At 38.8% G+C, this 27,519-nt stretch overlaps 8 protein-coding genes and 2 pseudogenes across 12 annotated transcripts; 6 read left to right on the top strand and 4 right to left on the bottom strand.

The window, feature by feature from the left end:
- The first annotated feature begins 4,757 nt into the window (after positions 1-4,757).
- On the top strand, positions 4,758-6,743 carry LOC108850182 (serine carboxypeptidase-like 36). Its single transcript, XM_018623755.1, has 4 exons — positions 4,758-5,049; positions 5,419-5,526; positions 5,653-6,033; positions 6,127-6,743. Exons 1-4 carry the CDS (start codon positions 4,758-4,760, stop codon positions 6,741-6,743), a joined length of 1,398 nt encoding a protein of 465 aa, XP_018479257.1.
- An 809-nt stretch (positions 6,744-7,552) lies between these two features.
- LOC108853844 (F-box/WD-40 repeat-containing protein At3g52030) lies at positions 7,553-9,977 on the top strand. Its single transcript, XM_018627290.2, has 9 exons — positions 7,553-7,784; positions 7,859-8,047; positions 8,130-8,184; positions 8,262-8,360; positions 8,675-8,778; positions 8,950-9,039; positions 9,123-9,265; positions 9,341-9,425; positions 9,507-9,977. Exons 1-9 carry the CDS (start codon positions 7,618-7,620, stop codon positions 9,871-9,873), a joined length of 1,299 nt encoding a protein of 432 aa, XP_018482792.1. The 5' UTR covers positions 7,553-7,617; the 3' UTR covers positions 9,874-9,977.
- A 148-nt stretch (positions 9,978-10,125) lies between these two features.
- On the top strand, positions 10,126-13,857 carry LOC108853845 (uncharacterized; annotated as a pseudogene).
- Positions 13,807-16,142, bottom strand: LOC108853846 (peptidyl-prolyl cis-trans isomerase FKBP42). Of its 3 annotated transcripts, none has more exons than XM_018627293.2 (8): positions 16,070-16,142; positions 15,742-15,818; positions 15,415-15,603; positions 15,182-15,271; positions 14,779-14,963; positions 14,552-14,674; positions 14,310-14,462; positions 13,807-14,238 (listed from the first exon to the last, which is right to left on the bottom strand). In XM_018627293.2, exons 2-8 carry the CDS (start codon positions 15,788-15,790, stop codon positions 13,897-13,899), a joined length of 1,131 nt encoding a protein of 376 aa, XP_018482795.1. In that variant the 5' UTR covers positions 15,791-15,818; positions 16,070-16,142; the 3' UTR covers positions 13,807-13,896. The 3 variants fall into 3 exon arrangements, with proteins under 3 accessions (XP_018482795.1, XP_018482794.1, XP_018482796.1); XM_018627292.2 differs by having other exon boundaries at positions 16,025-16,138; XM_018627294.2 differs by lacking the exon at positions 16,070-16,142 and adding an exon at positions 15,960-15,978.
- A 546-nt stretch (positions 16,143-16,688) lies between these two features.
- LOC108853841 (uncharacterized) lies at positions 16,689-19,968 on the top strand. Its single transcript, XM_018627287.2, has 12 exons — positions 16,689-16,799; positions 16,914-17,232; positions 17,373-17,550; positions 17,629-17,678; positions 17,789-17,881; positions 17,967-18,055; positions 18,156-18,234; positions 18,326-18,408; positions 18,504-18,582; positions 18,716-18,986; positions 19,062-19,524; positions 19,615-19,968. The coding sequence occupies exons 1-12, from the start codon at positions 16,768-16,770 to the stop codon at positions 19,751-19,753; spliced, it is 1,875 nt and encodes a 624-aa protein (XP_018482789.2). The 5' UTR covers positions 16,689-16,767; the 3' UTR covers positions 19,754-19,968.
- Positions 19,969-20,451: 483 nt separating this feature from the next.
- LOC130494438 (uncharacterized) lies at positions 20,452-21,405 on the top strand. 3 transcript variants are annotated; one of them, XM_057008685.1, is made up of 2 exons: positions 20,452-20,730; positions 21,176-21,405. In XM_057008685.1, the coding sequence occupies exon 1, from the start codon at positions 20,491-20,493 to the stop codon at positions 20,713-20,715; it is 225 nt and encodes a 74-aa protein (XP_056864665.1). In that variant the 5' UTR covers positions 20,452-20,490; the 3' UTR covers positions 20,716-20,730; positions 21,176-21,405. The 3 variants fall into 3 exon arrangements, with proteins under 3 accessions (XP_056864665.1, XP_056864663.1, XP_056864666.1); XM_057008683.1 differs by having other exon boundaries at positions 21,173-21,405; XM_057008686.1 differs by having other exon boundaries at positions 21,085-21,405.
- A 372-nt stretch (positions 21,406-21,777) lies between these two features.
- Positions 21,778-22,322, bottom strand: LOC130511546 (putative lipid-transfer protein DIR1). The gene has a single exon (XM_057008682.1). It carries the CDS (start codon positions 22,277-22,279, stop codon positions 21,902-21,904), a length of 378 nt encoding a protein of 125 aa, XP_056864662.1. The 5' UTR covers positions 22,280-22,322; the 3' UTR covers positions 21,778-21,901.
- An 826-nt stretch (positions 22,323-23,148) lies between these two features.
- On the top strand, positions 23,149-24,316 carry LOC130511545 (uncharacterized protein At3g52155, chloroplastic-like). Its single transcript, XM_057008681.1, has 4 exons — positions 23,149-23,391; positions 23,460-23,559; positions 23,624-23,921; positions 24,008-24,316. The coding sequence occupies exons 1-4, from the start codon at positions 23,208-23,210 to the stop codon at positions 24,080-24,082; spliced, it is 657 nt and encodes a 218-aa protein (XP_056864661.1). The 5' UTR covers positions 23,149-23,207; the 3' UTR covers positions 24,083-24,316.
- Positions 24,084-25,806, bottom strand: LOC130511544 (3-ketoacyl-CoA synthase 15). The gene is made up of 2 exons (XM_057008679.1): positions 25,477-25,806; positions 24,084-25,398 (listed from the first exon to the last, which is right to left on the bottom strand). Exons 1-2 carry the CDS (start codon positions 25,789-25,791, stop codon positions 24,346-24,348), a joined length of 1,368 nt encoding a protein of 455 aa, XP_056864659.1. The 5' UTR covers positions 25,792-25,806; the 3' UTR covers positions 24,084-24,345.
- On the bottom strand, positions 25,807-27,514 carry LOC130511094 (uncharacterized; annotated as a pseudogene).
- Positions 27,515-27,519: the final 5 nt, after the last annotated feature.

Here is a 27,519-nt window from a genome sequence, read left to right as displayed (position 1 = left end):
ATAAACTAGTATATTGTTGTAGTTAACCAAAAAAACTAGTATGTTGTTGTAAATATGTGAGGGTATAATTAAAGATGAAAATACATCATTGTTCTAAATTAATGTAGAGTCAAAGGAATTAGTATTTTTCCAAAATTTAAATTTTGGAAAAGGCCTTTTTTGTAAAAGAAGATGACCCGCAAGAAAAAGACAATCACAGGAGCTGTGGCACTCTTCCGAGTTATGATTATGTGCTTCAATACTATTATTATTATTATAAACAATGCTATATAATTACCCTCAAATCTAACAATGCGGCCTTACCATTGACCATACATAAATATTTGATTCTCATGTAAATTTTACATGGGAGGATGATTATTATGTGCAAATGTTCTGGATAAAAATTCAATGATTGGTATCACTCCACACCAATGGAGTTCTCATATACACCTATGAGAGAATCTAAATATGGACCCCCAAAAGATCTTTCAAGCCCACAATCATCATACATACATGCAATGATACAACTCCAATCTTCCTCGTCCTTCTCATTCCATATCAAATTACAGCAAATCAAATATGTTTTGGCACCTCCAAAATAGACAATATATGTGGAATAAGCTACATGCAATCTGTGTATATGTTAAATATAGTGGAATCAGACCTCTAACCCCTAATTTAATTCGTATATGTACAAAAGTATACACAATACCACAACCTGTGAAAGCTTAACGTGCTGAAAGTGGTGAATGGGAACAAAGGAGTGAATAGGTTCACGTATATTCAATTGTAGTTTTAGATACTTGGTCAACTGAAATTAAAATGTAACTATTTTATGTTATTCGATGTAGAGAACCTGAGCCTAAGCTCAGGAGAACGAAGACGAGAGAGACGATAGAGTTTGTTATATTGATGTGACTTAACGTTCTGTTACAACGATATAGAGTTTATATACTATTATTAATACCCGGTTTATTATTCTAATAACCAACATGGTTAAACCGGTTCCGGTTATTCTATATATCCCAATACCCCCCCCTCAAGATGGAAGGAACAGCTTGTGAATTCCCATCTTGAGCATGAGTCTCGCAAAGATACCAGGTTGAACAGCTTTAGTGAAGAGATCTGCAAGCTGGTTATCTGTACGAACATGGAGAGCTTTAAGAAACCCACTGAGTATCCTTTCACGAACCACATGACAGTCATTTTCAATATGCTTAGTGCGTTCGTGAAACACCGGATTGGAGGCAATGTGGAGAGCCGACTGGTTGTCACAGAAGAGTGTAGCTGGAGATACAGGTGGAGACTTGAGATCGTTAAGTAAAGCGGTCAACCAGATCAGTTCACAAGTAGCATCGGCCATTGAACGGTACTCTGCTTCGGAGCTGCTTCTGGACACTGTAGGTTGTTTCTTCGATCTCCAAGATATGAGTGAGTCACCTAAAAACATACAATAACCAGTGACTGATCTTCGGGAATCTGGACAGGATGCCCAATCGGCATCAGAGAAACCAGTGAGACGCACTGAAGAAGAAGCAGAGTAGAATAGACCCTGAGCTGGATCATTCTTCAAGTATCTCAAGACACGAGTAGCAGCTTGAAGATGAGTTGTACGCGGCTTTGACATGTATTGACTTAACTTGTGGACGGCATAGGTGATGTCTGGACGAGTATGAGTCAAATAGAGAAGTCTGCCCACGAGTTTCCTATACACTGAAGCATCTGTCAAAAGATCACCATCAGTTTCTGAGATTTTCTGATTAGGATCAAGGGGAGTAGACACCGGTTTGCACCCAAGAAGACCAGCATCAGCAAGTAACTCAAGAGCATATTTCCTCTGATTAATAGAAATGCCAGTCTCATTCCTCGCAATTTCAAAGCCTAAGAAATATTTAGCCTGACCCAAATCACGAAGTTTGAAAGCTGCCTGTAGTACTTCTTTAAACGCAGTAATACTAGCATCATCACTTCCCACAAGCAAAATGTCATCAACGTATACCAATATAGCCAAGAAATCTGTCTCTGAGCAACGCACAAATAATGAGTGATCAGAGTGAGTTTGAGTGAAACCTTGACCAATGATAACAGAAGTGAGCTTTTGATTCCATTGTCGGGAAGCTTGCTTTAAACCATAGAGTGATTTATGAAGCTTGCAGACCGAGTTGGGAGGCACTTGTTTACCAGTAAGTTCAGTGTAACCTTGAGGAAGTACCATATATATGTCTTCATCCAAGTCACCATTCAAAAAAGCATTACTGATATCAAGCTGTATAATAGACCAATTTTTGATAGCTGCCAGAGCGAGTAACAAGCGAAGAGTACCCAACTTAGCAACAGGAGAAAAGGTATCCAAATAATCAAGTCCCTCAAGTTGTGTATAACCTTTGGCTACCAATCTCGATTTCGGTCTTTCAACAGTGCCGTCTGCATTAAATTTGTAAGTGTGTATCCATTTACAACCAACAGGATGTTTACCCGGTGGAAGTTCACAAACTGACCAAGTTCCAGTTGATTCCAAAGATGTCATCTCAGATTTCATGGAGCCATTAAACTCCTCAGATAGAATAGCCTCATGAAAGGTTTTAGGAGGAGAAACAGTGGTTATCCCAATGACAAAACGTCTATAAGAAGGTTCAAGGTGATCATAAGATAGGACAGCCGAAATAGGGTAGGTAGTAGTCGGGTTGTTTAGATGTGAGAAGTTCAAATGGGGTTTTATCTTATGCAAAACAAAAGCTCTGATACCATATTCGATGTAGAGAACCTGAGCCTAAGCTCAGGAGAACGAAGACGAGAGAGACGATAGAGTTTGTTATATTGATGTGACTTAACGTTCTGTTACAACGATATAGAGTTTATATACTATTATTAATACCCGGTTTATTATTCTAATAACCAACATGGTTAAACCGGTTCCGGTTATTCTATATATCCCAATATATGTATATATAATGTTTGGATATGGTTTTCTTCAGATGGTAGGGTTCAATGGATTGTTGTGGAGATCCCTCTTATTCCGGAGCCGTCAGGCCTTCAGCTTGCATACCTTTGTTTTGGTGGTTTTTGTTGCTCTTGGTCTAGTTACAGAAGATGTTAGTCTCATGTATGTGTTTCGCCTCAATCCTGTGCGAAAGTCAGCTTGTTTTCTTTTGTTGGATGGTTCAAGTTTGTGGTCATGTGGCTCATCAAAGCATTGTATATGTGTGTTGGTATTGCACTGTAGCTATGTAAGAGAACTCTCCTCCTCCTTTCCGCCAATATGGTGGGCGAGGATCATTTTTTCTTCATGCTTATTTCTAGTTCACTCCTGTTCGGTTTATTCTTGGTCATGGTTCTCGCTGACCACCACCTTTGTGTTCAGTTGTTGTTACTAGGTGTTTGTGTGCAAGTAGTTTAAGCTTTTTTTTTCATAGAAAAGTTATTATATCTTTTTTGTGCACAACGATTTCATTTAAACTTCAGATCGATTACACTCCATATAGAAGAAATTGATCCAAACTCTAACAAAATGGAAATAAAGAAGCCACAACCACATCAAAACTACAACATGGAAGGGAAAAGAACATGATGATAGATTAAGAGGAATCACACAACAAAGTACTAAATCCTTTTGAGATATTAAAGGGGGCAAGTTGCGAGAATCAGAAAACACATTCAGGAAACTAAAACCTTGTCCGAAGCTGTAGACAAAACACATTCAACCCCCAAATCAAAAGCCAGGCCCTGAGGCTTCGGATACATTGTGATTTGGAGAGAGGTAGAATTGAAGATTGGTAAGGTTGGGCTGAGTGGACCATCCCCAAAATTGCTCCTAAACTTTAAGGATTTGAACCTGCCTCTGAAACTTTGGATATGTTGCTGGTAACCCAATTTGACAATGAAACACATAAATATGTCTAACTTAAACAAACCATAAAATTGAATATGCTCTTACATCTATCTGATTTGGCACTCTAAAATAACATGTAAATGGCATGGCATAATTCACGTCTGCTTATTATAAAGATATGAAGCCATACCTTAACACAAGTGAAACCTTGAATATTGAACTCCATACTTGTCATTTGTCAACAAGACAGGTACACTCAGTTCGTGACTTGCATACAAGAACACCTCTAGTGAAAGGTTCTCCCATAAATATTCATAATTTTTTAAAAAATAATAAAAAGAGAGAGATAGAATGAGATGAAATTTTCATTTAAGAACCTTTGAAGTTAAACCATGAAAATCTTCACGTTGTTTCTCATATTTTACTTCAATTTTTATTTAAAATTAAAAGTTATATAAATGAATAATCACATGTAAATACTAAATACCAATGTTTTTTGTTGTCGTAATTTTAGAGTATCTAAGGGATGAGGTTGCTCTATGCCGGTCCACATGGAATACAACACAATAATTTGATATTCAAATCATGAAGGTAATTTTTTTTTGAAACTCTTGGTGACAAGATTAATACAATGTCATGAAGGTAATTTTATAAATATATTATCATATATTATGATGCAAGGGTTCAATCTTTTCTTGTTTGTTAACGTCACTGATTAAATCTAAAATAGCTTATTAACTTAAAGGATAAAAAACAGAAAATTGTTTCTCTAACCAGCAGAAACACAACTCATCTTTTATAACTTCCAGTGTATAGCTAAAATAGTTGACAATAACAAAAAGAAAATAACTATAAAATGTAGCCATTCATTTTTCAAAATCTTTAGTTTGATCTCTCTTTTTCTCTAAAACATTCTCCCACTTCTCAAAAGATCCAGAGATATTGAATGGAAAAAAAACAAGTCTTGTCCGTGACCGCTTACGTTTTCCTATTCTTGTCTCTGGCATCACAAATTCATTGCAGGTGCCATTCCAATGGTATTCGTGGCGGTGTAAACCAACAAGAGCCGAAGGAGAAAGATCTAATCAGAAGTTTTCCCGGACAACCTCGCGTTAGCTTCAAACAATACGGTGGTTTTGTGCCTGTAAACGAAACAACCGGACGGTTTTTTTACTATTATTTCGTGGAAGCCATCAAAGCCAGCGACTCCGCTCCTCTTGTGCTCTGGCTTAACGGAGGTAAACATTTCCGTTACCCTATACTCTTTCTTGAAAAAAAAAATATTTTCATTGCATCTTAAAATCACATGCAAAGGATTTTTTTGTAAGCCCTAAAAGCTACTACTGTATATATATACGCAGACCTCTTCACAAACTGATCTTTTTGATGGAACAAATTAATAGTCCCCAACTTTTTTTGGTAACAGTTATATTTTCTACTATAATTAGAAATTCATAAAACACGAAAATATATTATTTACTAATAGTTTTCAACATCACTTGCTGATGATCCTTTAAACATGTATTTTTTCCCCAAATCATTGGGAATTAACAAGTAAAAAAGTTAAATGATCTTTGCCCTAAAAAGCTCATACATTAAAAATGCAGGACCAGGATGCTCGTCTCTAGGTGGTGGGGCACTTATGGAGCATGGACCCTTCCGCGTACACAGCGACGGCAAAACTCTTTTTCGCAATCCTTATGCATTTAACAACGGTACCTTATATTTTCTTACAAAACCTATTATTGGAATCTTTAGCTTGCTATATTAACAATCTTAGATAGAAAAGAAAAAGAAAGATATATAATAACAAGCATGCAATATTACATATGGGTTTGTAGAGGCGAACGTGTTGTACTTAGAATCTCCAGCAGGAGTAGGATTCTCGTACACGAATACTCCAGAGGATATGATTGACCCAACGGACAACAAGACAGCAGAGGATAACTACATGTTCTTGGTGAAGTGGCTCGAAAGGTTTCCCGAGTACAATGGAAGAGAGTTTTACATCTCCGGTCAGAGCTACGCCGGACACTATGGTCCCCAACTTGCCGAGCTTATCCTTCGACGTAACAAGCAAACCTTCATCAACCTACGAGGCCTTTTGCTCGGTAATCCAGCTCTTGACCCCATGGCTGAGTCAAATAGTCAGAAGCCATTTATGTTGTCTCATGCTATTATTTCACAAAAATATATGGACGACTTCCTTAATTGCCAAAAAGGTACGTCCTGAAAATTTTGGAAATTATGTATGTAAATTATCTCTGAAAATTTGCGGACAAAAACTAATTAATGTTTCCCTTGCCTATGCATAGGACCGGTCTTGGATCTTCAAATCTGTGATGATGCGCTTACGAAAATAGAAGCTCAGATGAAACACGTGAACAGTTACAGCATTCTCGCTCCAGTATGCAAAAACGCAATGTTGACTAGTAAACCCAAGAAAGGCACCACAGTAATGGGGTATGATCCGTGCAACGATCACTACGTGACGGCTTATCTTAACAGTGAAGAGGTTCAGAAGGCGATACATGTCAAGTCCACCAAAATACAGTACGTGTGGCAGCACTGCAACCATACCTTAATAGATTTTTGGAGCCAAGAGGATTTAGAGCTCATAACGGTTCCTCTCCTCCACGAGATAATGGGTCAGGGCGTTCGAATATTGGTGTACAGTGGAGACTTGGACTCGATGATTCCGGTGACCGGTACAATCCAAGTGATCAAGAGTATGAATCTAACGGTTGAGAAGTCATGGCATCAGTGGTTTTCTGGAGGAGAGGTGGGAGGGTTCACAGAGGAGTACGAAGGAAATTTGACGTTTGCAACTGTGAGAGCAGCAGGCCATAGTGTGCCACTCGACCAGCCTATACGTGCTCTTACTATCTTTACTAGCTTTATTCGTAACACTCCTCTTCCTAGTACCCTCTGATTTCTAATTAACATGTACGTCTCACCCTTAATTTCTAACTTGTACCAGCCTATATGACTTGGTTTGGCTTTCACTTCGTTACTCTCATGTTGATCCAGAGTTAGAACGAACTCAAAGTAATTTTTAATTAATGTGTAAAATATTAAAACATGAATAGTATTTTAAAAATAACAAATAATGCTATTATTTTTTTAGTTAAATCTTCTTCTATTATCAGTGACAAAATTTTGACATTAAATTGGATCATAAAACAATTAAGTTCAAGCTTAAAGCATTAAAATCATTTAAAATTTTCTTACAATATATTTTTTTTTATAAAAAATTATATATATTTAATAAATGTTGAAACTCAACAAACCAATAAAATAATTTTTAAACTGATAAAATAGAAACATATTCTGCAACAAAACCATTGTCAGATTTTCTTAACAAATAGCCTATGATGAGATACAAAAATCAGGTGCAGCTTTCTTTCAAGATTACATATTCATAAAATATAAAATATTCCAACTTAAAACACACAAACAAACTTTTTTAATAGAAAAGACAGTGTGGGATCAATCATATTAACTTAAAAGTCAATAAACAACATAATTTAATTTTCATCAAATATTATTTTTTTTGTCAAAAAAGTCCCTCGTTTATTACATTAAAAATTTATAAGAGTTTAAATGATATATTTGTCGCATCTAATTTCCCTTGATGATATGCTTTTGGATCCTTAAATTGTTTTTAACATCTCTAACTAAATTAGTATTCAATAGCAAATAAATTCAAAACTAAATCATTTAGGTAAAACCCCAAGAGCCTCTGGCTCATACAGAAAGGTCTCTCTCCTCCCCCACCCTCCCCACAAAAAAAAAAAAAAAGAGAAATGGGGATAACAGAGACCGTCGGCGAACCCTCGGCGAGAAAGATGCGACGAAGAGCATCACCACCAACATCATCGATCGAATCTCTAGACGCCGACATACTACTCATCATCTTCTCCTTTCTCGATCTATTCGACCTCGTTAACTGTACCGTCGTCTGTAACTCCTGGTAAAACTTCCTCAACTTCGAATATTCACAACACAGAAACCCTAACTATTTGAAGTTTCTCTTCTTCCTCGAAGGCATGCTGCCATCAAGAAGATGAAGCTGCTACAATCCTCATGCCGGAGGATGCACCAGCTCGGCTCCTCAACGTCACTGGGGAAGGAGACGCCAGAGATAAATGTGGAGGAGTTCGCGATGAAACATCACAAGATGGCGTTGCTAAGAGGTCGAGTCGAGATCGAGCGGTGGGAAGCTCACTCGCACAGGTGAAGGAGGAGGGAGGAAGTGTTTTCACTATTCAACTATTTTGCGATTGTTTGTTCTCTAATATTGTTGTATGTATGTTAGATTCTCTCAGTGTCGAATGAAGAAGGGATTGCTGCTTACTGGTGTAGGTGATAAGGTAAAAAAATGTTGCTCTGTGTGTGTTCGTTTTATTGTGTTGTAGTATTGGCTAAGGTGATGTGACTATTTTATCAGGTTATGCGTCTCTGGTCATTGAATAGTTACAAATGCATGGAGGAATACTCTCTTCCTGATGCTGCTTCCTTGATTGACTTCGATTTTGACGAGAGCAAGGTAGACCTCCTCAAGTACATTCATGTGTAAAACTTTCTTGTCATGGATGTTTCAAGCTATTGTTAAGAAAAATGTTCATTAGTTGAAGTAGGAATTAATGATCAATGTTGCTACATAAAACTCAGCTGAGTTGCTGGTTTGAATTTCTGAAAGCACCGTTGTAGTCACTTTTGTAACTGGATGTTCGTAGTAGGAAACTTTTGTTTTTCCTTCTGGCTTACATCATGTTATTGTCTGTATAAGTTAATAATTGGAAAGCAAACTATATCGAGCAATAGCATAATGCCTAACTTTTGAATATTTTTGTTTTTGAGATTGTTGGATTGGTTGGTACCCGGATTAGCATATGGAGAAGAAGTGGACAACGAAGCATCTTTCCATCTCGTGAAGGCACCATTCCTAAGGGACTTTGTATGCGGTATGTCCAAAAGATATTCTTGGAATATTGAGTTGTGTAGAACGGAACCTTCCTGTTTCGGTAATTTACCTGACAATGATTGCTATGATACTTCAACTTGGCTACCCTGTGCATATAGGATTGATTAGCTTCTTTATCTATGCTAATGATGGTGTTTTCTTTACCAAACAGTTACATTGACCCAGAAGCTGTAGTTGGATGCGAGGATGGAACAGCTCGTGTATTTGATATGTACAGTAAGACATGTTCACAGATCATTAGGTATGATAGGCATTCTGTGTTGTGTTGTGAGTTATGAGAGTCGTTTACAATCTCATATGACACTCTAAACTGTCTGATGGCAGGACTCACGGTGGGCCAATAACGTGCTTATCTTTGAGCGACAATCAACTGTTTCTTAGCGGGTCTTCGCTCGGGAGAGTAACAGTATCTGACCCTTTAGTGGATCAACCGGTGGCTACGCTTAAATCCACGATAACTGCAGGAGGTACACTCAAAACACAACTATAGATTGCATGTCTAGTGAGAATGCCTAAAAGCAATCCCCTCTGATTCTTCACAGGTATACAGACCATCTGTTTTAACCAAGGCTCCAATCTCGCCTTCTCTGGAACAACAGCTGGATATGTTTCATGCTGGGACATCAGGTAATGTCATTAAGAAACGGCAGGGTTTGTTATACAAAAAAACACCATTTTGAGATGTGTCGTAACAAAGCTTTATCACAGGAAAATGAGACAGGTGTGGGAAAATCGAGTGAGTCCTAATGTCGTGTACTCAATACAACAGTTAAGGAACGATACGTCGGTTATGGTTGCCGGTGGAATAGACGGTGTGCTGCGAGTGATTGATCAGAAGAGTGGAAGAGTTCTGTCTAGCTGTATAATGGACGACAAAGTTTCAACAGTTCTGAGAAGGCACAGCCAAGTGGTGGTTGAGAAAAGGAGAGGAAAAAGAGTATCTCAAGACGTGGAGATCGATAAAATAGAAAGGAAAACACGGCCTCAGATCAGCTGCATAGCAATGGGAATGAAGAAGGTAGTAACAGCTCACAGTGGTAAATTCATAAGCGTATGGAAATTCAATCACTCGTGAAGTCATTATAGTTGTATATGACGCATCAGAAGGCATATTAGACTGTATTTCTGACAAAACTGGAAACAATAGCATTATAAATGATACAACTAACTCTAGGGCTCTTCTGCGTCATCTTCTTTGATCTTCGTCTCTAACTCTAGGGCTCTGTTGTAATAGAAGAAGACAGCAACTCTCAAGCAAGCCTATAGAATGGGCTATTAAGCCCCGTATAAATATAGACCCATCATAGGCCCATTTAACTACGAATTTGGAAGTCTTCTAAACCCTCTCCCCATTTTTGGAAGGTTCTTTGTCTTTAGCTTAGCTCTCAGGTTTCTTCGTCTTCTTCGTTAGTCTTCGAGCTCTCAACAAGAACGTCTGTTGATTTTGGCTGAAGTTAGTTAATCGCTACTTGACCTCATGACGCCGCATCACTCCCGTTTGCTATGGAGAAATCTCTGTTTCCCGAGGAGAATCGAAAATCTATACAATATGAGGAACTGCTCTCTCACTATCTCTCCTCCTCTTGCACGCATCACCAAGGTGATGATGCTTTGCTTTTCTTACTTATATGCTATGTCTTACATATGAACCACTGATGCTTATCTCAATACCAAAAACGAACTATCTCTATGAGCTCAAAAATCGATACTGAGGTAACATTCTACGAGTTTAGTACTTTTGCAGTTCCATCACATGTAATCTGGTCTCTAAAAGTGAACACGTGGCGCCTCTGGAGTCCATAAACTTTCCCTTAAAATCATCAGAAGAAAAAGCTGCTTCTTCAGATGGCAGAGTGATGCTTATTGACGGGACATCCATCATGTACAGAGCTTACTATAAGCTCCTAGGTATATTATTATAATGGCTACTCATGTTTTACATTGGAATGGTAATTATTTTCCCTCGGGTCTCTCTCTCACACTTACTGACATTTGGCTGGGAAAACACTGCAGCAAAGTTAAATCATGGTCATTTGAGTCACGCTGATGGAAACGCCGACTGGGTTTTGACAATATTCTCAGCTCTGTCTCTTGTAAGTTCATTCTTTCATACTCTGCTCTACATATGTTCATTTTGTATCCTACCTAAGTGTGTGTTTTTATTGAAAAAGACGCTTCTGTTCAAGGGTTGTTTGGTATTGTGTTTTTTTTCTCAACTTAAGAACTTAAGTATCTCTTTCTTGTTTTCTGTTCTAACTTTATTTTTCGACTTCTTACCTTTTCTGCTTTGTGTTCTCACTTGCAGATAATTGATGTTCTGAAATTTCTTCCATCCCATGTGGCGGTATACCTTTTTCCGCATTTCCTTCCTGCTAATTCTTTGGATATATCCTGCTGGACTTAATTCTCTCTGTCCATGCAGGTGGTGTTCGACCATGATGGTGAGTCCTTATGTAAGCGGACATTGTGTCTCCCACAATATGTTAAAATTCATGGACGTCTAGCTATTTTGTTGGTGTTCTTGGACGCGTTCAGATTTTTTGGGGGACTTTTAGAGTTTATATAGTTAACCACTTTGGGTCTGCGTGTCAGATTAATTCAGGAATAATCCTTTAATCTAGTTCTAACTCGATAGTTATGGCCTCTGACTTTCTTAAATTGACCATGTGAATGCTCCTTATCAGTTGATGATGCTAGTTGCTCCACAAGTCATCTATATATGTGATATTAATTATTTGTCTTTTGTAGAAGATTTTGTTCAGCTTGTTGAGTTTCTGAAAGTTTTTATTCGATAAGCCTAAGAGAAGCAGGTCTCCACCTAGATTTGCTGATGTAATTTACGGCCAAAAAATATGTTTTACGTGATGTTGATAATCATTACTGCATCATTGATGGAAACTCTACTAATCTATCAAGAGAGGGGTTTCTAGTCTGATAAAATATATTATCTAGTAACCAGGGCTTTGTGAGGCAAGAAGATTAAATGATTTGTGAACCTGTTCGTACTTCTCTAGTTTACTCCTTTTTTGACAAAATTGAGTCTTTTTTTCAGGAGTTGCTTATGGAAGTACTTGTAATTCAAAAGGTAAGCTCCATGTCCATAGTCAAACTTTAGTTAATGATGTTGGTTGGTATAGTTGACAGTATAGATTATATGATGGTTTTTATGTAAATCTCATCAGTATGTTGCCTATGCTTTAATTTTACAGGCATGAATTTCCGTCATACTCTTTACCCTGCCTATAAAAGTAATCGTCCTCCCACACCTGATACCATAGTACAAGGACTTCAATATCTCAAAGCGTCCATAAAGGCAATGTCTGTAAAAGTTATAGAGGTAAATTATACACATGAATGCCATATTTCCTTTAATTTTTTTTACGATATGGGTAGAATTTCTATGAAGACAGGTGCCAGGTGTAGAAGCTGATGATGTTATTGGAACACTGGCTATGCGAAGCATTGGTGCCGGTTGTAAAGTAATAATCATTATTCTCTGTTAATCTAGTACTCTAGTCCCTCTTGAGTTTGTCCTTTTCAGTAGATGTGGACAGTGGACTGATCATTTTGATTGTTACCTCCTTACAGGTTAGAGTTGTCTCTCCAGACAAAGACTTCTTTCAGATTCTTTCTCCCTCCCTGCGTCTTCTTCGAATAGCACCACGAGGATCAGAGTAAGAAATTGATGTCCCTTAGATGAATCGTTGCCTCGTTATAACTTTTTTCCGTGTTATTATAAAATGTGGTATACAAGTTTTCTTTTGTACTTAAGATATATAGATCTGGGCTAGGAATTTCTTTCAGATATTACGTGGTATATGTATGTTATTCTCACTCAGTGGTGTCAACTCTACGACCGCTTATGGCCAGGATGGTTTCTTTTGGAGTAGAAGATTTTGCTAAAAAGTTTGGAAATTTAAAGCCAGCACAGTTTGTTGATATCATCTCCCTTGCTGGAGACAAGTCTGATAATATTCCAGGTTATGTAAACTTCATCTACCCATTTACGCATTTTCTTCTGGAAATATCCATTTCGTAGCTGCATTTGTGAATATGGTTAGATACAAAAGAAAAAGTAAGAAAAAGTGCACACAGAACATGGTTAAAGTGATATATATATAATGATTGTCTTACGTGCAGGAATTGATGGAATTGGGAATGTGCATGCAGTAGAACTTTTATCTAGATTTGGTAAGTCGTTGTGACACATATACTATATGCTTTGATATCATGTACTTGCGCTCTCCTTGTTACCAGTTAATCATTCTTGTTTGTAACATCAGACACATTGGAGAACCTGTTGCAGTCTGTTGATGAGATAAAGGAAGGAAATTTAAAAGAGGTGAGTGAGGTGGCTCTGCATAGGCAAGATAGTGACTCTGTGATATGCAATACTAATTTTGCTCTCTTCCCTTTTTATTTGCACCAGAGCCTAATAGCTAACGCGGATCAAGCCATGTTAAGCAAGAAGTTGGTAGGTTTTTTTTTTTTGGCTTTTCCCTTGTCACATTCGTTTCAGCTGAGTTTTCAATTAGTGCACAAGGGATGAAGAATTTTGTTAAAACGGCAGGCACTGTTACGGACTGGTCTCCCAGATTACATAGTACCGTTTGAAACGAGAGATCTTACTTTTAAGAAGCCAGAGGCTAGTAATCTATTCAAAAGGGCTTTTACATTATTATTATCACATCTACTACAGTACTAGAATTGAAAGAAAGAGAGAGGGTAAGTGACAGAGGAAAGTGGTGATGATGTGGACAGGACAATGGGGAGAAATGGAGGAGCCTGCTAGTGGCTATAGGGGACTACGCAGAAGGATTTTCAGCTGATCCAGTCATCAGAAAAAACTTTGAAGCTGTGGGAGAGTCTTGAAGCAAAGTCTAGATGATATATGGTCTGTGCTTACTTATCCCCAATCCCTCATGGTAGTTTAGCTAAAGATATAAGCTTCTTTTATTAGAGTTCTCAACTATGTTTTGTAAATTCTTTTTTTTTTTTTTGGACAACATGTTTTGTAAATTCTCCACACAATTAATAAAGATTAACAAGTTCCATGTCTCTCAAAGTCATTGCAACATAAAAGAACAAAATAGTTACACTAATCTGCTTTAACTCTGTTGCGTCCCAAGATTCTGCTGAAAAGGGACACCAACCACTGCCATAGCATTATCAACCAGTTACAACGGCTCTTAGCCTTGCCACCACCACTTTCATCTCTCCCTCCTCCAAATATTCCTTTGTACATCTCTTTTTGCTTTTGGTACACAGCTTTCTCTTGCTCCGCAATGCCTCGCAGCTCTCTTCTAATCGCATTGTCATCAGGTGAATACTTTTGAGCTTTTCGAAAATCTTCACGAGCTGAATCCATCTGTCCTAGCTCTGCCTTGGCCTTCCCTCTTCTGAACAACGCTTTTGGGTTTTTCTCTTCTTCTGTCAACACCTGACAAGTTTCACAACTTCATTAGATTATTGAGAAAGAAAAAAAAGTACTCCTAACCGATGAATGCTTACAATATTGCAGTGGCCAATTGCTTCATCGTAACGTTTCAGTTTGATCAAGCAAGCCGCCATGTTTAAGTGGCATGGGTTCTTAACTGCCAAAGCCATATCCTGGTACTTCCCATACAGCTGAAACATAAAGTCATCCCCCATGTATGCAATGGCCTGAGACATCAAAACCATAACTTTCTTTAGAGTTAAGGAGACCAAAGAGCTTTGTTAAGACTCTCTCAGTGGAGAGAAAGATCTATAACCATTTCATATTGTTGCATGGCCTCCTCCAGTTTATCCTCCTTAAACAGATTATTCCCATCCATTTTCCTTCTGTCTGCTGCACCAATCCTTTCCTCCACAGTCATATCACTGCGAGCCTTTCCCTGTAACAATGTACATCCCTTAAAATCAACTCAAAGCAAATAGCTTGGGACAACACTTGGTTTTTGAGTTGTCAGGGTAAGGTTAAGGAAAGAAGAAAACTTGCCTCTTTTGTTTCATCAAAGCCAATAACTTCAACCTCATACAACAAGTCAGCCATAGGAGGAACATTGGGAAAAGAGAAGTTTCCATCTTTGCCGTAACCAAGTTCCCAGCCAATATGCAAGAGCGCACGTTCACCAGACTTCATGCTACCAACACCGATAGCCAAACCAATCATTTCTTTTTTCTCTGTTTCACAGTCAACATCATCACTCCTTAGTGCACAATCTCGTTTAACAAATTGTATACTAACATGGCTTTGAAGCAAAAAAAAAAAAAAACAAAGGCAACTCGATTTCTTTCCTCCTATATATCCATTCCCATTAGGTGATGCAACTCAGTAGTCTACCAGTAAAGATGACCCACAAGGAATATAGTGAAAAGAAAAAACGGAGAGCCAGATATACCTTTTCCTAGAACCAGTTCAATAGGTTGCTGCTCTTGCCATGTATCCTCAAATTTATGCTGCGTGTGTTTGGTCCATGCCCTATAATGCACTATGAGCCATTATGAAAAAATGGTTAGAAAAACACAAACAAATGGATAACCTTGTGGAATATTTCTCAAGGAAACCTCAGTACACATCACACCCAGACAAAAGAAAATATAAAGCAGTTGATCAAGAGAGAGAGAAGCTTACAGAAGCAAGTGGAGTACTTGGATGGTTTGGAACCGTGACCTTCCTTAATGATCTGCTTACTGACTTTCTCATCCAGGACTTCCACTTGGCTATCAACTTTGGGAGGAACACTAACGTCTTGAGAAGGAGGAGGAGGCTCACCATGCACAAAGGCACTACCTTCAGTTACTACTATTTCCTTCTCTTGCCCTGAAAACCCAAATGATGCAGTAGGACAAGAAAAAAGTAAGTAACTTTCTCCAGCAAGTTCACAAAACAAATATAAAAGCAGTCGGCTTTGTATTCAGAGGAACGAATGAATGGATGAGAAAAGGCAACACTTTATACCATGAGATTGACTTTGTTGCTGCTGCTGCTCCAGAGGAGATTCATCCATTTGTTTTCAATCTAATTCAACCCCCGAGCTGAATGAGAAGGGACAAGTGTTAGAATGATTGGAAAAAAGTCAAATAAGAACACAAACAACTTTTTTTTTTTTAAGTGTTGGAATTTGATTATACAAAGAAGAAGCCTTTTGTAACTAGAGATAATGGCAAATTCATTACAGGGAAGACTCGGTTAAACTACAGAGTAAGGAGGAGAAGTGTGATTCTTCTTCCAAGTCACTCACCAACAAAGACTCGATCGATATAGAAAGAGAGAGAGAGAGATCTACCGGATAGTGGAAGAGACGGATGACCTTTCTTTTAGTTTTTGGTTACAAGAAAATATCAATAAAAGACTTTCGACTTTTTACTTTAGGTCAAAACGAACCTTCCAGAAATAAAAATGAGTTCTGTCTTTGAGCTATTATTTTAGGACAATTTTTTTCAAAAGTTTTTTTTTGGGAAAAACTTTGTAAAGTATCTTAATTGTTATTAGACACTTCGAATATCTCTAAGTTCAATCTTCAACCATAAAATTTCCAAATGAAGTTGATCAATCTCTCAATACCAAAAATGTAGTGAAATAATGAAATGCTACTTACTAAATGTAGTGATCGGGTGCATTCATGGCTGTGATCGGAGATTTTTCGCTTCGCCGCAGACGTACGCACTTGAACCTTTTAAAAAGCCAAAGAAAAAACGACGTCGTTTCGTTATGTGCGGAAACAGAAAAAAATCTGAATTTGGCGGTACCAACGGCGTCGTTTTGTTCATATACATTGCATATCCGCGTGTAACTTTGTTATTGGTTCTTATGCTTTGGCGTGGATCGTGGACTGATAACTCTTTGATTATTTGCATTTAGGACCTTAGGTTTAAGTTATTTACACAAAACCGGCGTGCGACAGAGCTAAAACAAAAATTAGATTATTTACAAAGGGAAAAAAAGGAAGCCAGATCCCTAAAAATCGAACCACCCTTCCCGACCATGGTCTTTCACGTAGCTTGTCCAATCACTTGGTAATGTTTTTATTTTCTGGCGCCTCCCTCCCTCACGAGAGGCGGTCTTTTCTTCGTTGTTTTTACTTAATTAATTAATTCTGAATGGTTCCTTGTCTTTTTTTTTCTCCCCAGCCGGAAAATTTGTGACTGCTTGTTGGGGTTTCCTCGGACACTTCATGGCAAAGAAGATAAGGATGTGTTCCTCAACGACGTACACTCTCTCCATAACTTCCTGCGAGACCCCTCTTTCGATGCTGGTGTTCTCAAAGAAGGTACCGTTCAGATCCAAGTCCCTAAGCTCCCTCTATTCGATGCTGTTGCGGTTGGAGATGATTCGGAGGTGAAGGTTGCTCCTCCATCGACACTAGGCAAACGGACTGTGCTGCTGCTCAAGAAGAAGAAGAAGGTAGATGAGGATTCTGCTGCGAATCCTGACTCTGACGACGTGGTGGTTCGGTTCCTGGTTCCCTTACTTGTGATTGCCTTTTGTCGGTTCACATAGACTTGTTCGTTAGATTTGTGAAACGGATTATGTTGTGCCGTTTTGTGTTTAGAGATCTGATGGTGTTTGTGTTCTCTTTCTATGTGCAGGTTCCTGTCACGGAGATCAATGGAGAAGATCATCATGACCATCACAGCGCACGTATTACATGTCACATGTGCTATATTGTTGAAGTTGGGAAGAGTGAGAGAGCAAAGATGCTTTCTTGCAAATGCTGCGGCAAGAAGTATCATAGAACCTGCTTGATGTCTTGGTCTCAACATAGAGGTATGTATCTCTTTTCATGATGCTTATGATTCTTCTTCTTAGATTCTTATTGTGTTTTTTTTTTCCTTTTGCTTGCAGATTTATTTGATTGGAGCTCTTGGGCTTGTCCCTATTGCCGAACCTGTGAGGTTAGTTTTGGACAAAAATGATGTCACGGTTTTGACCATTTTTTAGTTATCCTCTTGAGAGTGTATACTATAGGTTAATAAATTATCGTGTACTATTATGTTTTATTTAGGGCTGTGGAACTTCAGGGGATCCAAAGAAGTTGATGTTCTGCAAAAGATGTGATGATGCCTATCATTGTGATTGCCAACAACCTCGACACAAGGTATACTATTTGTTGCTTCTACAGACAGCTCTCTCGTCTTTTTTCTTCTGCACATTGATTTACTCTCGTCCCTGGATTGTTACAGACGGTTACTTCTGGACCCTATTTGTGTCCTAAACACACCAAGTGTTACAGCTGTGGGTCTAAAGTCCCTGGGAATGGACAGAGCTTACGGTATTCAAAATCTTTTTGCTTTGTTGATGCGTAATTTTTTATTTGATTTATTAAGAAGTGCATTTGATATCTTTTCGTTTCCTTTTAAACTTCTTTGCAGGTGGTTTTTGGGCCATACTTGCTGTGATGCTTGTGGAAGGCTGTTTAGTAAGGGAAACTATTGTCCTGTATGTTTGAAGGTATGCTCTTGCACTCTCTCTCTGTTGTTGCTAGTGAAATGTGCAAGTGTGTCAGTCACTGACCAACTTATTTTGCTTTCATCACACGTAGGTTTACAGGGACTCGGAAGCAACACCAATGGTCTGTTGTGACTATTGCCAACGCTGGGTTCATTGCACGTGTGATGGAATCAGGTCCATATCGTTTAATCTCTTTCATATAACCAAATGCAACTTCTGTGTCCTGAAATAAATGTTTCCCCAAATAACATGAACTTTAAATGTTGCAGCGATGAAAGATATATGCAGTTTCAAGTGGATGGGCATCTTCAATATAAATGTTCTACTTGTCGCGGAGAAAGCTACCAGGTGTGTGTTTCATTCTTTTACATTTGTTTTACTCTCTTTTATCTCTCCAGTGCTAGTGGATTGCTGTAAATGAGAATTTGGTGATCCCATTTTTGTGTCTCTCTGATTTTGTGTGTGTGTTTGTGATGCCTAGATCAAGGATCTTGAGGATGCTGCAAAGGAAATTTGGAGGCGAAAAGATATTGAGGATAAAGAGCTAATCGCTAGCCTGAGAGCTAGTGCACGAGTTGTTGAGCAAACTGGTGGTGCCCCATTGAGAGTTCTCAGGATAAAAAGTAACAAGTCTCAAGATTCAGAGAGTGAGAAATTTGGAAAAAACTCTCCAGAGCCGCCGAACCCTGTGAAGGGCAAAAAACTGGTGATAAGTATAGGCCCTCGAAAGGCAGAAGCCTCCAAATCCAAAGGTATGTTTATGTTCAAGTGATATCAGCTAAAAAAAAAAAGCTCTCTAATAATAATAAAAGGTTTGGTAATTTCAGGAAAGCATGGGGAAGTTCAATCAGAGCAACGAAGCTTGTTAGGAAAGTGTAACGAAGAAAAGAGAGGGTTGGACACATGTAAGGGTAGAGGAGGAGATTCAAATGGTGGCCAACAACAAGAGGAGTTGCAAAAAGATTCAAGACCATTGCTGAAACTGAAAATAAAGAAGCATCATCATCATCCGGAGAGCCAACAAGAAGAGCGAGAAGCCCCTAGAATTGTATACGAGAGAAGTAAGTCTGGGAAAGGGCATAGGTCTAAGAGAAAGAGAGCATCATCATCATCGTCACCACCACCTCCAACAGCTGAGAAATCAGGGTTCAATGAAGATGAAGATGCGTCACTGTCACGTGACGAGAGTTTGTTGGACGAGATGCTTGATGCTAGTTGGATTCTGAAGAAGTTGGGGAAGGATGCAAAAGGGAAAAAAGTTCAAATACACGACGCCTCAGATGATTCATGGTATGTAAAATAGTCTATTGTCTCCTTTAGATGATGTTTCATTTTTGTTCGAAGTTGTTCTAACAGTTGAGTGGGGAATAAAAAAAACAGGGAGAAAGGAGTGGTAAGTGAAGTAGGAGGGGCATCGAAGTTGATGGTGACGCTTGAGAATGGAGAAGTAAAGAGAGTGGAGCTAGGAAAGCAAGGGGTTAGATTCATTCCTCAGAAGCAAAAGAGGATGAGGACGTGAGGGGGAGGGGAGGCTTTGTCCACACATTTTGGAACAACGTTTAGCTCGTTCAGATTATGTTTGTAGAAGAAAAAAAAAACATTTTAAAACGAGATTAGCTCCTTTGACTTGTACTTATCAAGCTAAACGTGACGACTAGCTTCTTATTTGCATGTGTGGCAAAATACACAGTGAAAGAAATGGTTTACATGCTGAGTGATATCAGATTTTTTAAAGATGTACAATGTTAATGATCTGTATAATGGGCCTATATTTATGATATTGGGCTTGAATTTGTACAACTAAACTAATGGATAACAAAAGTCAAACCCAACACAAGATGTATTTGGTTATTGCCACAGGAACAGTAACAGACATGATAAACAAAAGATGGATGGACACAGACAGTTTTACATTAGTTTCTGACAGGGGTGACGTAGAACAACGGTAATAAAATATTCGAATTACCGAATCTGAAGTGTCGGTCCAACATAACTACAATATTGCAGTAGCTGCTAGAACAGGCAGACATCGTATGATTGCTAACAATAAAAGTTAAAAAAACCTAGAGAGGATAACACGTGACGACAGCAATCTTCTTATCTCTTCTTCTTGTTGATCAAAAATCTACCAATCTTACGTTATTTCATTTCTGTTAGATACTCTCTCTCTCTCTCTCTACTAGTCAATATCCAGACAAAACTAAAACTAAAACTAAACTGAGATCTACCAAAAAAAAAAAAGAAAAAAGAAGAAAAATGTTGGAGCTGTTTTTCACGATAGCGTTCTCGGCGGCGCCGTTAACGCTGTACATACCTCCGATAAGATGTTTGACGATGTTCGTGGAGACGATGGAGGAGATGGGGACGGAAGGTAGGGTTTATAGCAGGAGAGTCTTCCCTCGCGCCAGAACTGCCTGGACTCGCCTTCTCGATTGCTTCTTTTCCTCTTCTCCTCCTCCTCCTCCTCCTCGCCGTCCTTAAAATTTAATTTACTCAGTTCGTCTCCTTCCCTCCTGTAGATATATCTCATGTTTTACTTGCAGTGTGTTTTGATCACGATTTGGGATGATTCAAGATGATGATAGAGAGACTTGTTCTTGATTTTTTAATAATTACAGACATGATATGATGAATCATCCTTTCTTCTTGTCTCTGTGTTTTCATATAAACATAATTTATTGTAACTGAGATTCACGTTGCTCAGAGATTACATGTTGAATCTGAGCAAGATCATTATTATCTCGTTAGTTGAATAAAATGAAAATTTATAAAAAAAAAAAGAATGAAAGGAAATCTAACTTAATTTAGTTGGCCGTTGTGTTCTTCTTTCTCTGTTTGTTTGTGTTGCAGACTACTGTATTTGAATAGATGGACATTTCTCTAGTCTTTTGATCTCAGAACTTAAAGGATCTATCTCGTGTATGTTGGCTGTTTCTAGTAGGAGAAAGAGCTGGAAGAAGAATATGAGATTTACATACCGTAGAGTTTGGTCCTCTTAAGGGCTTCAAAGAAGCTGTCCGGTAGAAGCATTAGTGGGTTTTGTTCTTATTTGCTGCAACACCACTGCCTCATGTCCTTTTTGTTCTTTACATTCTCCAGTTCTAAAAGAGTTGTAGGAATGTTCTCCGCATCATCCACTCTCCTGAAAAATAAAATCCGAATATCACAGTACCTTAGTTACTAAAACTCATCAAAGCTTTATGCTGCCAAAATCATAGGCTTTATTATACTAAAAAGTAAAACATATAGAGAGAGTGACTTTATACTAAAAAAGTTATAATTCTCTGCTCTCTCCGAATAAAATGACAACCAAAACTCTTGGGTCTCTTATAATCAACACAAACTCATCTCAAAGTATTTTACTTCTAATCTTGATAGCAGCCATCTCAAGTCCGTTCAAATACATCATTTGGTTCAAAGATAAATGTTTGATTAATTCAAGTATATATGTATGGTTAGATTTGTTTTACTTCCCTTGAGAAAACTTCATTGAACAAATGCTCAATCAGTGTGAATACAGGGAATCTATTATTGGAAAATAACTTGGATTTTTCATCATCTTTATTAATGCTTTTGCAAGTCTGAGACCATAATACACTAATCAGCGAAAAGGTAAATAAAAAGAAAAGAAAGAAGGCTGATAGGTGGGTCCTGTACCACTGACTTTCTAGTTAATGACATCGCAAGGAGGGAAATTAGCAAAGCATCTCTGAGGAAGCTGAAGAGCCATGGATCGGTCAATGCCTGAGAGTGGAGGTCCATTGGCGAGGAGGCAAAGACAAGGACGACCAAGTGTGACCACCGCAGCGCAACACGACTCCGTTGGTGGGATCGGGCTGAAAGGAGCCACTGCTGCTCTACACGGTATCAGCTGAACCAGAGCAGAAAAGAATGTTCTGCTGCACATTCCCACTTCTTCCACTGGCAACATCGGTGGAGGTGGTTGCTGGTCCTCTTGCTGCTGTGCTGTGGCTATGGTAGTAAGAACGGTTATGGTCATGAGCAGTGCCATTGCTAACCCAACTCTCATGGGTCTCATCATCATGTTAAACAGTAGTAGTGATAGGATGATGATGCATTGAGATGATGCTTCTTTATACTGTGTAGAAGGGATGGGTGTCATATGTCATGCCGTTAGACACCTCTCACCTACCTCACAACCAAATATATCCCCCATGGTTACTCCGTGTGTCTCCCACTCTTTAGAGCTTTGATCCTCGATCTAGCTTTTACATCATGTAATTACCAAACTGATCGATGACAGCTTTTCTAGTTTCATTGGTGATCTTATTTATAAAATGGTGAAGCGGTTTTTTATCCAGTAAGTGATGGCATAGGCTAAAGCAATATGTTCAAGAAAAAGGTAGAGGACAACTAGGTGTTTTGTAGAGTATTTGCGACTACAATGATTATCTGAGCATAAACTGCCCATAGGCTACTAATTATTGATTTTTTTTACATTTATATAAGATATTTTATCTTTTAAATTTAATAATAAAATTATTTTGAAAACTATTAAAATTAGATATACAAAAGTTACAAATTTGTAAAATTTATAATAACATTATTATTTATTTAACAGATTTAAACTATTTTTAAATTAATTTAAAACCGTTTTAAAACTATTTGAATCAATTTAGAACCGTGTAAATGAATTGAAATTGTATAAATCGAATTAAAAAGGAAAGTTTGGTTACATTTAACTTACTTATTTCGGTTTAGTTGTGGTTTGATTCATTCAATATTTCTTCTCCTAGTAAATTATTCGAAAGAAAGAACAAAAAAAAAAAAAATCAAACTCGTTTGCTTATCAAAACAAAAAAAAATGCTCATCTTCTCCAACCAATAAACCTTTTATTTTAAAAAAAAAAACAATTCACATTTTTAGCGCAATTAGGAAAATAAACTTAACCATATGTTTCCGGAAAAATCAGTTAAGACAAGAGAGAGATGAAATGAGATAAGAATATGCGATGCTGAGCTTCCAGTCTCCACCATCTCCTTTCTTCTTCTCCGGCCACCAAAACCGGACCACCACTTCTTGCTCTCCTCGTGCATCCACCGAACTAACTTCTTCTCCTTCTCCGTCGCTAATCTCTCGCCGTCTCATCCTTCTACGTCACGCTCACAGTTCCTGGGACCATCTTTCCCTCAAAGGTATACTCTTTCTTCTCTCTCTCTCATCTCATCAATCAAAAACACCAATCTTGATATCTCTGTTTTAGACCATGATCGTCCTCTAACTAAGTCCGGTCAAGCCGATGCTGCTAAAGTTGCTCAAATCCTCTCCTCACTTGGCTGGCTTCCCCAACTCATCCTCTCAAGGTCAGCTTTTTTTTATCTTTCCTTCTTTGAATCTTGAGGTTTTAAAAGCTACTCCATCTCACAGCGACGCGACTCGGACTAAGGAGACGCTGAAGTCAATGCAAGCGCAAGTTGATGGCTTTATGGAGGCGAATGTACATTTCATCCCTAGCTTTTACTCCATTGCTGCTATGGACGGCCAAACCGCCGACCATCTCCACCACGTCATCTCCAAATACTCATCCCCTGACATCACCACCGTCATGTGTATGGGGCATAACAAAGGGTGGGAAGAAGCAGCCTCCGTGCTCTCTGGTGCTTCCGTGAAGCTGAAAACTTGCAATGCTGCTTTGCTTCATGCTTTTGGCAACTCCTGGGATGATGTTTGTATTACTTTTCTTGCTTCTTTGATTATGATGAAAGAAAAAAAAAAACTAATTCTTTATTTATTTGTGTGCATCATCAACAGGCTTTCGCTCTGGCTGGACCTGGTGGTTGGAAACTTGAGGGTATTGTGGCTCCAGATAGCACCATTTGTGTCTAAGAGATCCCATAGCTTCAAGTTGGTTTACTTTCTTCTCCTCTATCCTTTGTAACTTTTGCTACAACACAATATACAAAAGGCTGTGTAGTTTCATCCTTTCATGTGTCAACTAGTTATGAATGATGATAAACATGTCAAGAGCACAGACTAGTGCATCTCTTTATTGGATGGTTTGCCTTTGTGTAAGATCCTATAGCATCATAGATATGTTTCAAATGCAGTTGTATTACTTTATTCATGTTATATCAATACACTTAAAATCCTCAGAGATTCCTCCATGGGTTATTATTGTGTCTTGGAGGGTCAATGTTTTTCAAGGCTTTCCATACAACACTGTTGCATTTAAACCCTGACCCGAAACCGACCTGCCAAACCGTGTCTCCTCTTTTCATCTTCCCCTTGTGTTCCAAGTAAGCCAGCTCGTACCACACGCTGCTGCTCGACGTATTCCCAAAACGTTCCAGCGTCTGCCTCGACGCCTCCATGTTCTCTTCACTCAGTTTGAGATCCTTCTGAATCTCGTCGAGAGCCGTCTTGCTCGTCGCCAGCACGCATATATGCTGGAAACATGGCTCGAGACGGCGTAGCGTTGCGATGTTTGCTCTGAGTGCATGTCTAGCGACTTCCATCACATCTTTTGATACGTACAGTCCTTGTTTCCCTTCCTTGTCTTCTCTTAACTCCATGCTCTTGTAGCTTGCGTCGTCCATGCCTTTATGTGTTCTCACCAGCTGCATAAGCTGATATTTCGAGCGCCATCTATCGATACGCCGGCTAGAGAGCATGACCGCAGCTGCTCCCATCCGGAAAGAACCATTCGGCGGGAGCAGCGTGACGTCATTGCCTGAGTACCAAGTGAAGCTAACTATCTCAGTGCTCACAACCAAAGCGTAAGAGCCTTGGTGAGCGTTCAAAAGATCTTTGGCTAAATCAACCGCTATGATTCCGGCGCCGCACCCCATACCACCGAGGTTGTAGCTCTCCGTGTTGTGCCTCAGCTTGTAGTGGTTGATCACCATCGCCGAGAGAGAAGGCGTGGTGTTGAGGACTCCGCAGTTGAGGACCAGGATCTTGATATGCTTCACGTTGATCTTGGTGGCCGCGAGAAGCTCGTCGATGGCTCCGAAGATGACCATCGCTGCTTCTTCGCGTCCATCACGGAGGTTGAGTTTGTGGCCAGGCTTGAAGACCACTCTCGGCATGTAGCTCTCCTCTCCTATGCCTGATTGCTCCAAAACTTTTCTTTGGAGCTCGATGGAAGTCTCGTTGAAGTTGCCAGACTTCATTGCCAGCTCGATGAAGTCGCTTTTCGTGATCTGTAAAAAAACAAAACAATGAGAAGGAAGGAGAGAAAGAGATAAGATTAAGAAGGTTGTAAAGGGAAGAGAGGTGACCTTGAAATGATCAGGTGGACGGTAACATGAGAAATCAAGAAGGAAAACAGAGGAAGGAGTGAGGAAGTGGTAAAGGAGAAGAAGCAAGAAGATGGATAAAGGATAAACCAAGAGTGGGAGGAACCGAGAAACAAAGATGAAGAGAAGGAGAAGAGGAGGAAGAAAGAAGCAGAAGGTGTTGGAAAGAGAGAGCAAGTAAATGTAGCCAAGCTTCAGGTATTTCAAATTCACAGAGCCGAGGAAATCAGGAAAGCCTTTGGGTGGTTTTGACTCAACTCCACCACCATTCATCATCTTTGTTACCTCTTTTTTCATTTTGCTTCAAGCATGTATCAAAAGCTTGTGGTCTGTGTTTAAATAACGAAAAAAAATGAAAAATGAGCCGCGCTGTAACAGAATGAGAGCTTCTTTGGTTGCCATTGCATGTCACCCTTGGGAAGTGGCGGGTTTTGCTGCTTCATTCAGTTGGTGTGGTGTTGTAACCAAACCAACGCACTTTGTTTCTGACCAATCTAGGCTCAACTTTTCTATGCAACAAACTAGATAATCAAATCCCTTTGAGACTTTATCTGATTATAATTACATTCATATGATTCAAACCCTTCAACACAAAAAATTGTACAGTACAATGCAAACCATATCTCTAACTTAACCTTATCATCATCTCTATTCTCTACAATATGTTATATTATTACTCGGACCAAAACTTCACAGAGGCTGTCAAAAAGGATTTCAGAACTGCCAAAAGGGGATTTGTTTCAGCACATTAGATTGCTCTTTCCATGATTCACTGCACAGAAAAAGATGAAAGAAAGAAAGGCAATGCATGTGAAACCTCTGGAGAACCAAAAACACAATACCAAAGCATAACTAAGACTAGGGAGTTTGTTGGACTCACGGTTTAATTCGGTTTAATGTTGCAACGTTTCCTTTCTAAGAGCTCCAAGCATCGACTTTCCCTTTTTCCAAGGTTGCCTTGCTATGTCGTTCTTACAACTTCCAGACTATTACACAATTCAAAAGGTTTGTGAAATTTTCACCGTTAAACACAGTTTCTAGGAGCAATCAATCAACTAAAAGATTCTGCATACATGTATTTTCAACCTAATCCCCAGTCTTGAGTATAGATTTCCAAAACAGCTAGAAAGATTAAAGAGGTCGATTATTCTATGATCAATGTTGTTCAGCCACAATCATGAAATACTTTATCCTAGTCAAACAGTTAGGAGATGTTCCCAAATGAGTCATGCAACTATACATAAGAAAATCAGGACAACCTGCCGAACCCTATTAGTTTTCTTGCATGGACACAAAGACTGGATAGACTATTTAGTTCCAGGATTCAAATAGAATACAAAAAACAAATATATACTTGGCAACGCTTACCTCAGTGCCAGATGTTGGCATTATTGTCTGTTCAGTTTTCAAACTTCCATTACTAAATTCCTTAGTTTCATGGATGTTTAAAGCTTCTACAGGGACAGAGAAATGATTTGGCATTTGACCAACGATGACTTCTTCAGTCCCTTGTTCTTCAGGTACAGCAGAAATGGATGAAGGAATCTCTACAAGATCAACAGAAGTTTCGGTGCTGCTATCATTTTCCACCTTTGCCTCAGTTCCTCTCTCATCCTCACAAACTTTAGCCAACTCACTAGGCTGTCTCAACAAGTGTTTCTGATGGCAACAAAAATCAATTGTGCCTAATGTATCCTCCTTCATTGCTGCTTTATCATCTTTCAAACTTTGGTTATTGTTCAAAGGGTTTTTGCCTTGTGATGATTCAATGCAATGTAACTCTGCCTCAAATCCCATGTCTTTGTTATCCACCTCGACTTCTTTATCCTGGGGTAAACTATCACATATTGTCTCCCCATTATCATGCATCCCTGCATCATGCTTGCTATCAATCTGTTCACACAAGATAAGTCTTAGATACGTCAGTAGAGCCAACTGACTCGGAAAGTTTAAATCCGTTCACTTCCCCTGTACTTGAACATAATAGATCCTCTTTCTTCCAGGCCAACCTTGCTACCGTTTATG

Source organism: Raphanus sativus, chromosome 4 (genome assembly GCF_000801105.2).
Source record: "Raphanus sativus cultivar WK10039 chromosome 4, ASM80110v3, whole genome shotgun sequence".
NCBI lineage: Eukaryota > Viridiplantae > Streptophyta > Magnoliopsida > Brassicales > Brassicaceae > Raphanus > Raphanus sativus.
The sequence above is the reverse complement of the archived record's forward strand: the minus strand, read 5'-3'. Positions and strand labels throughout refer to the sequence as shown.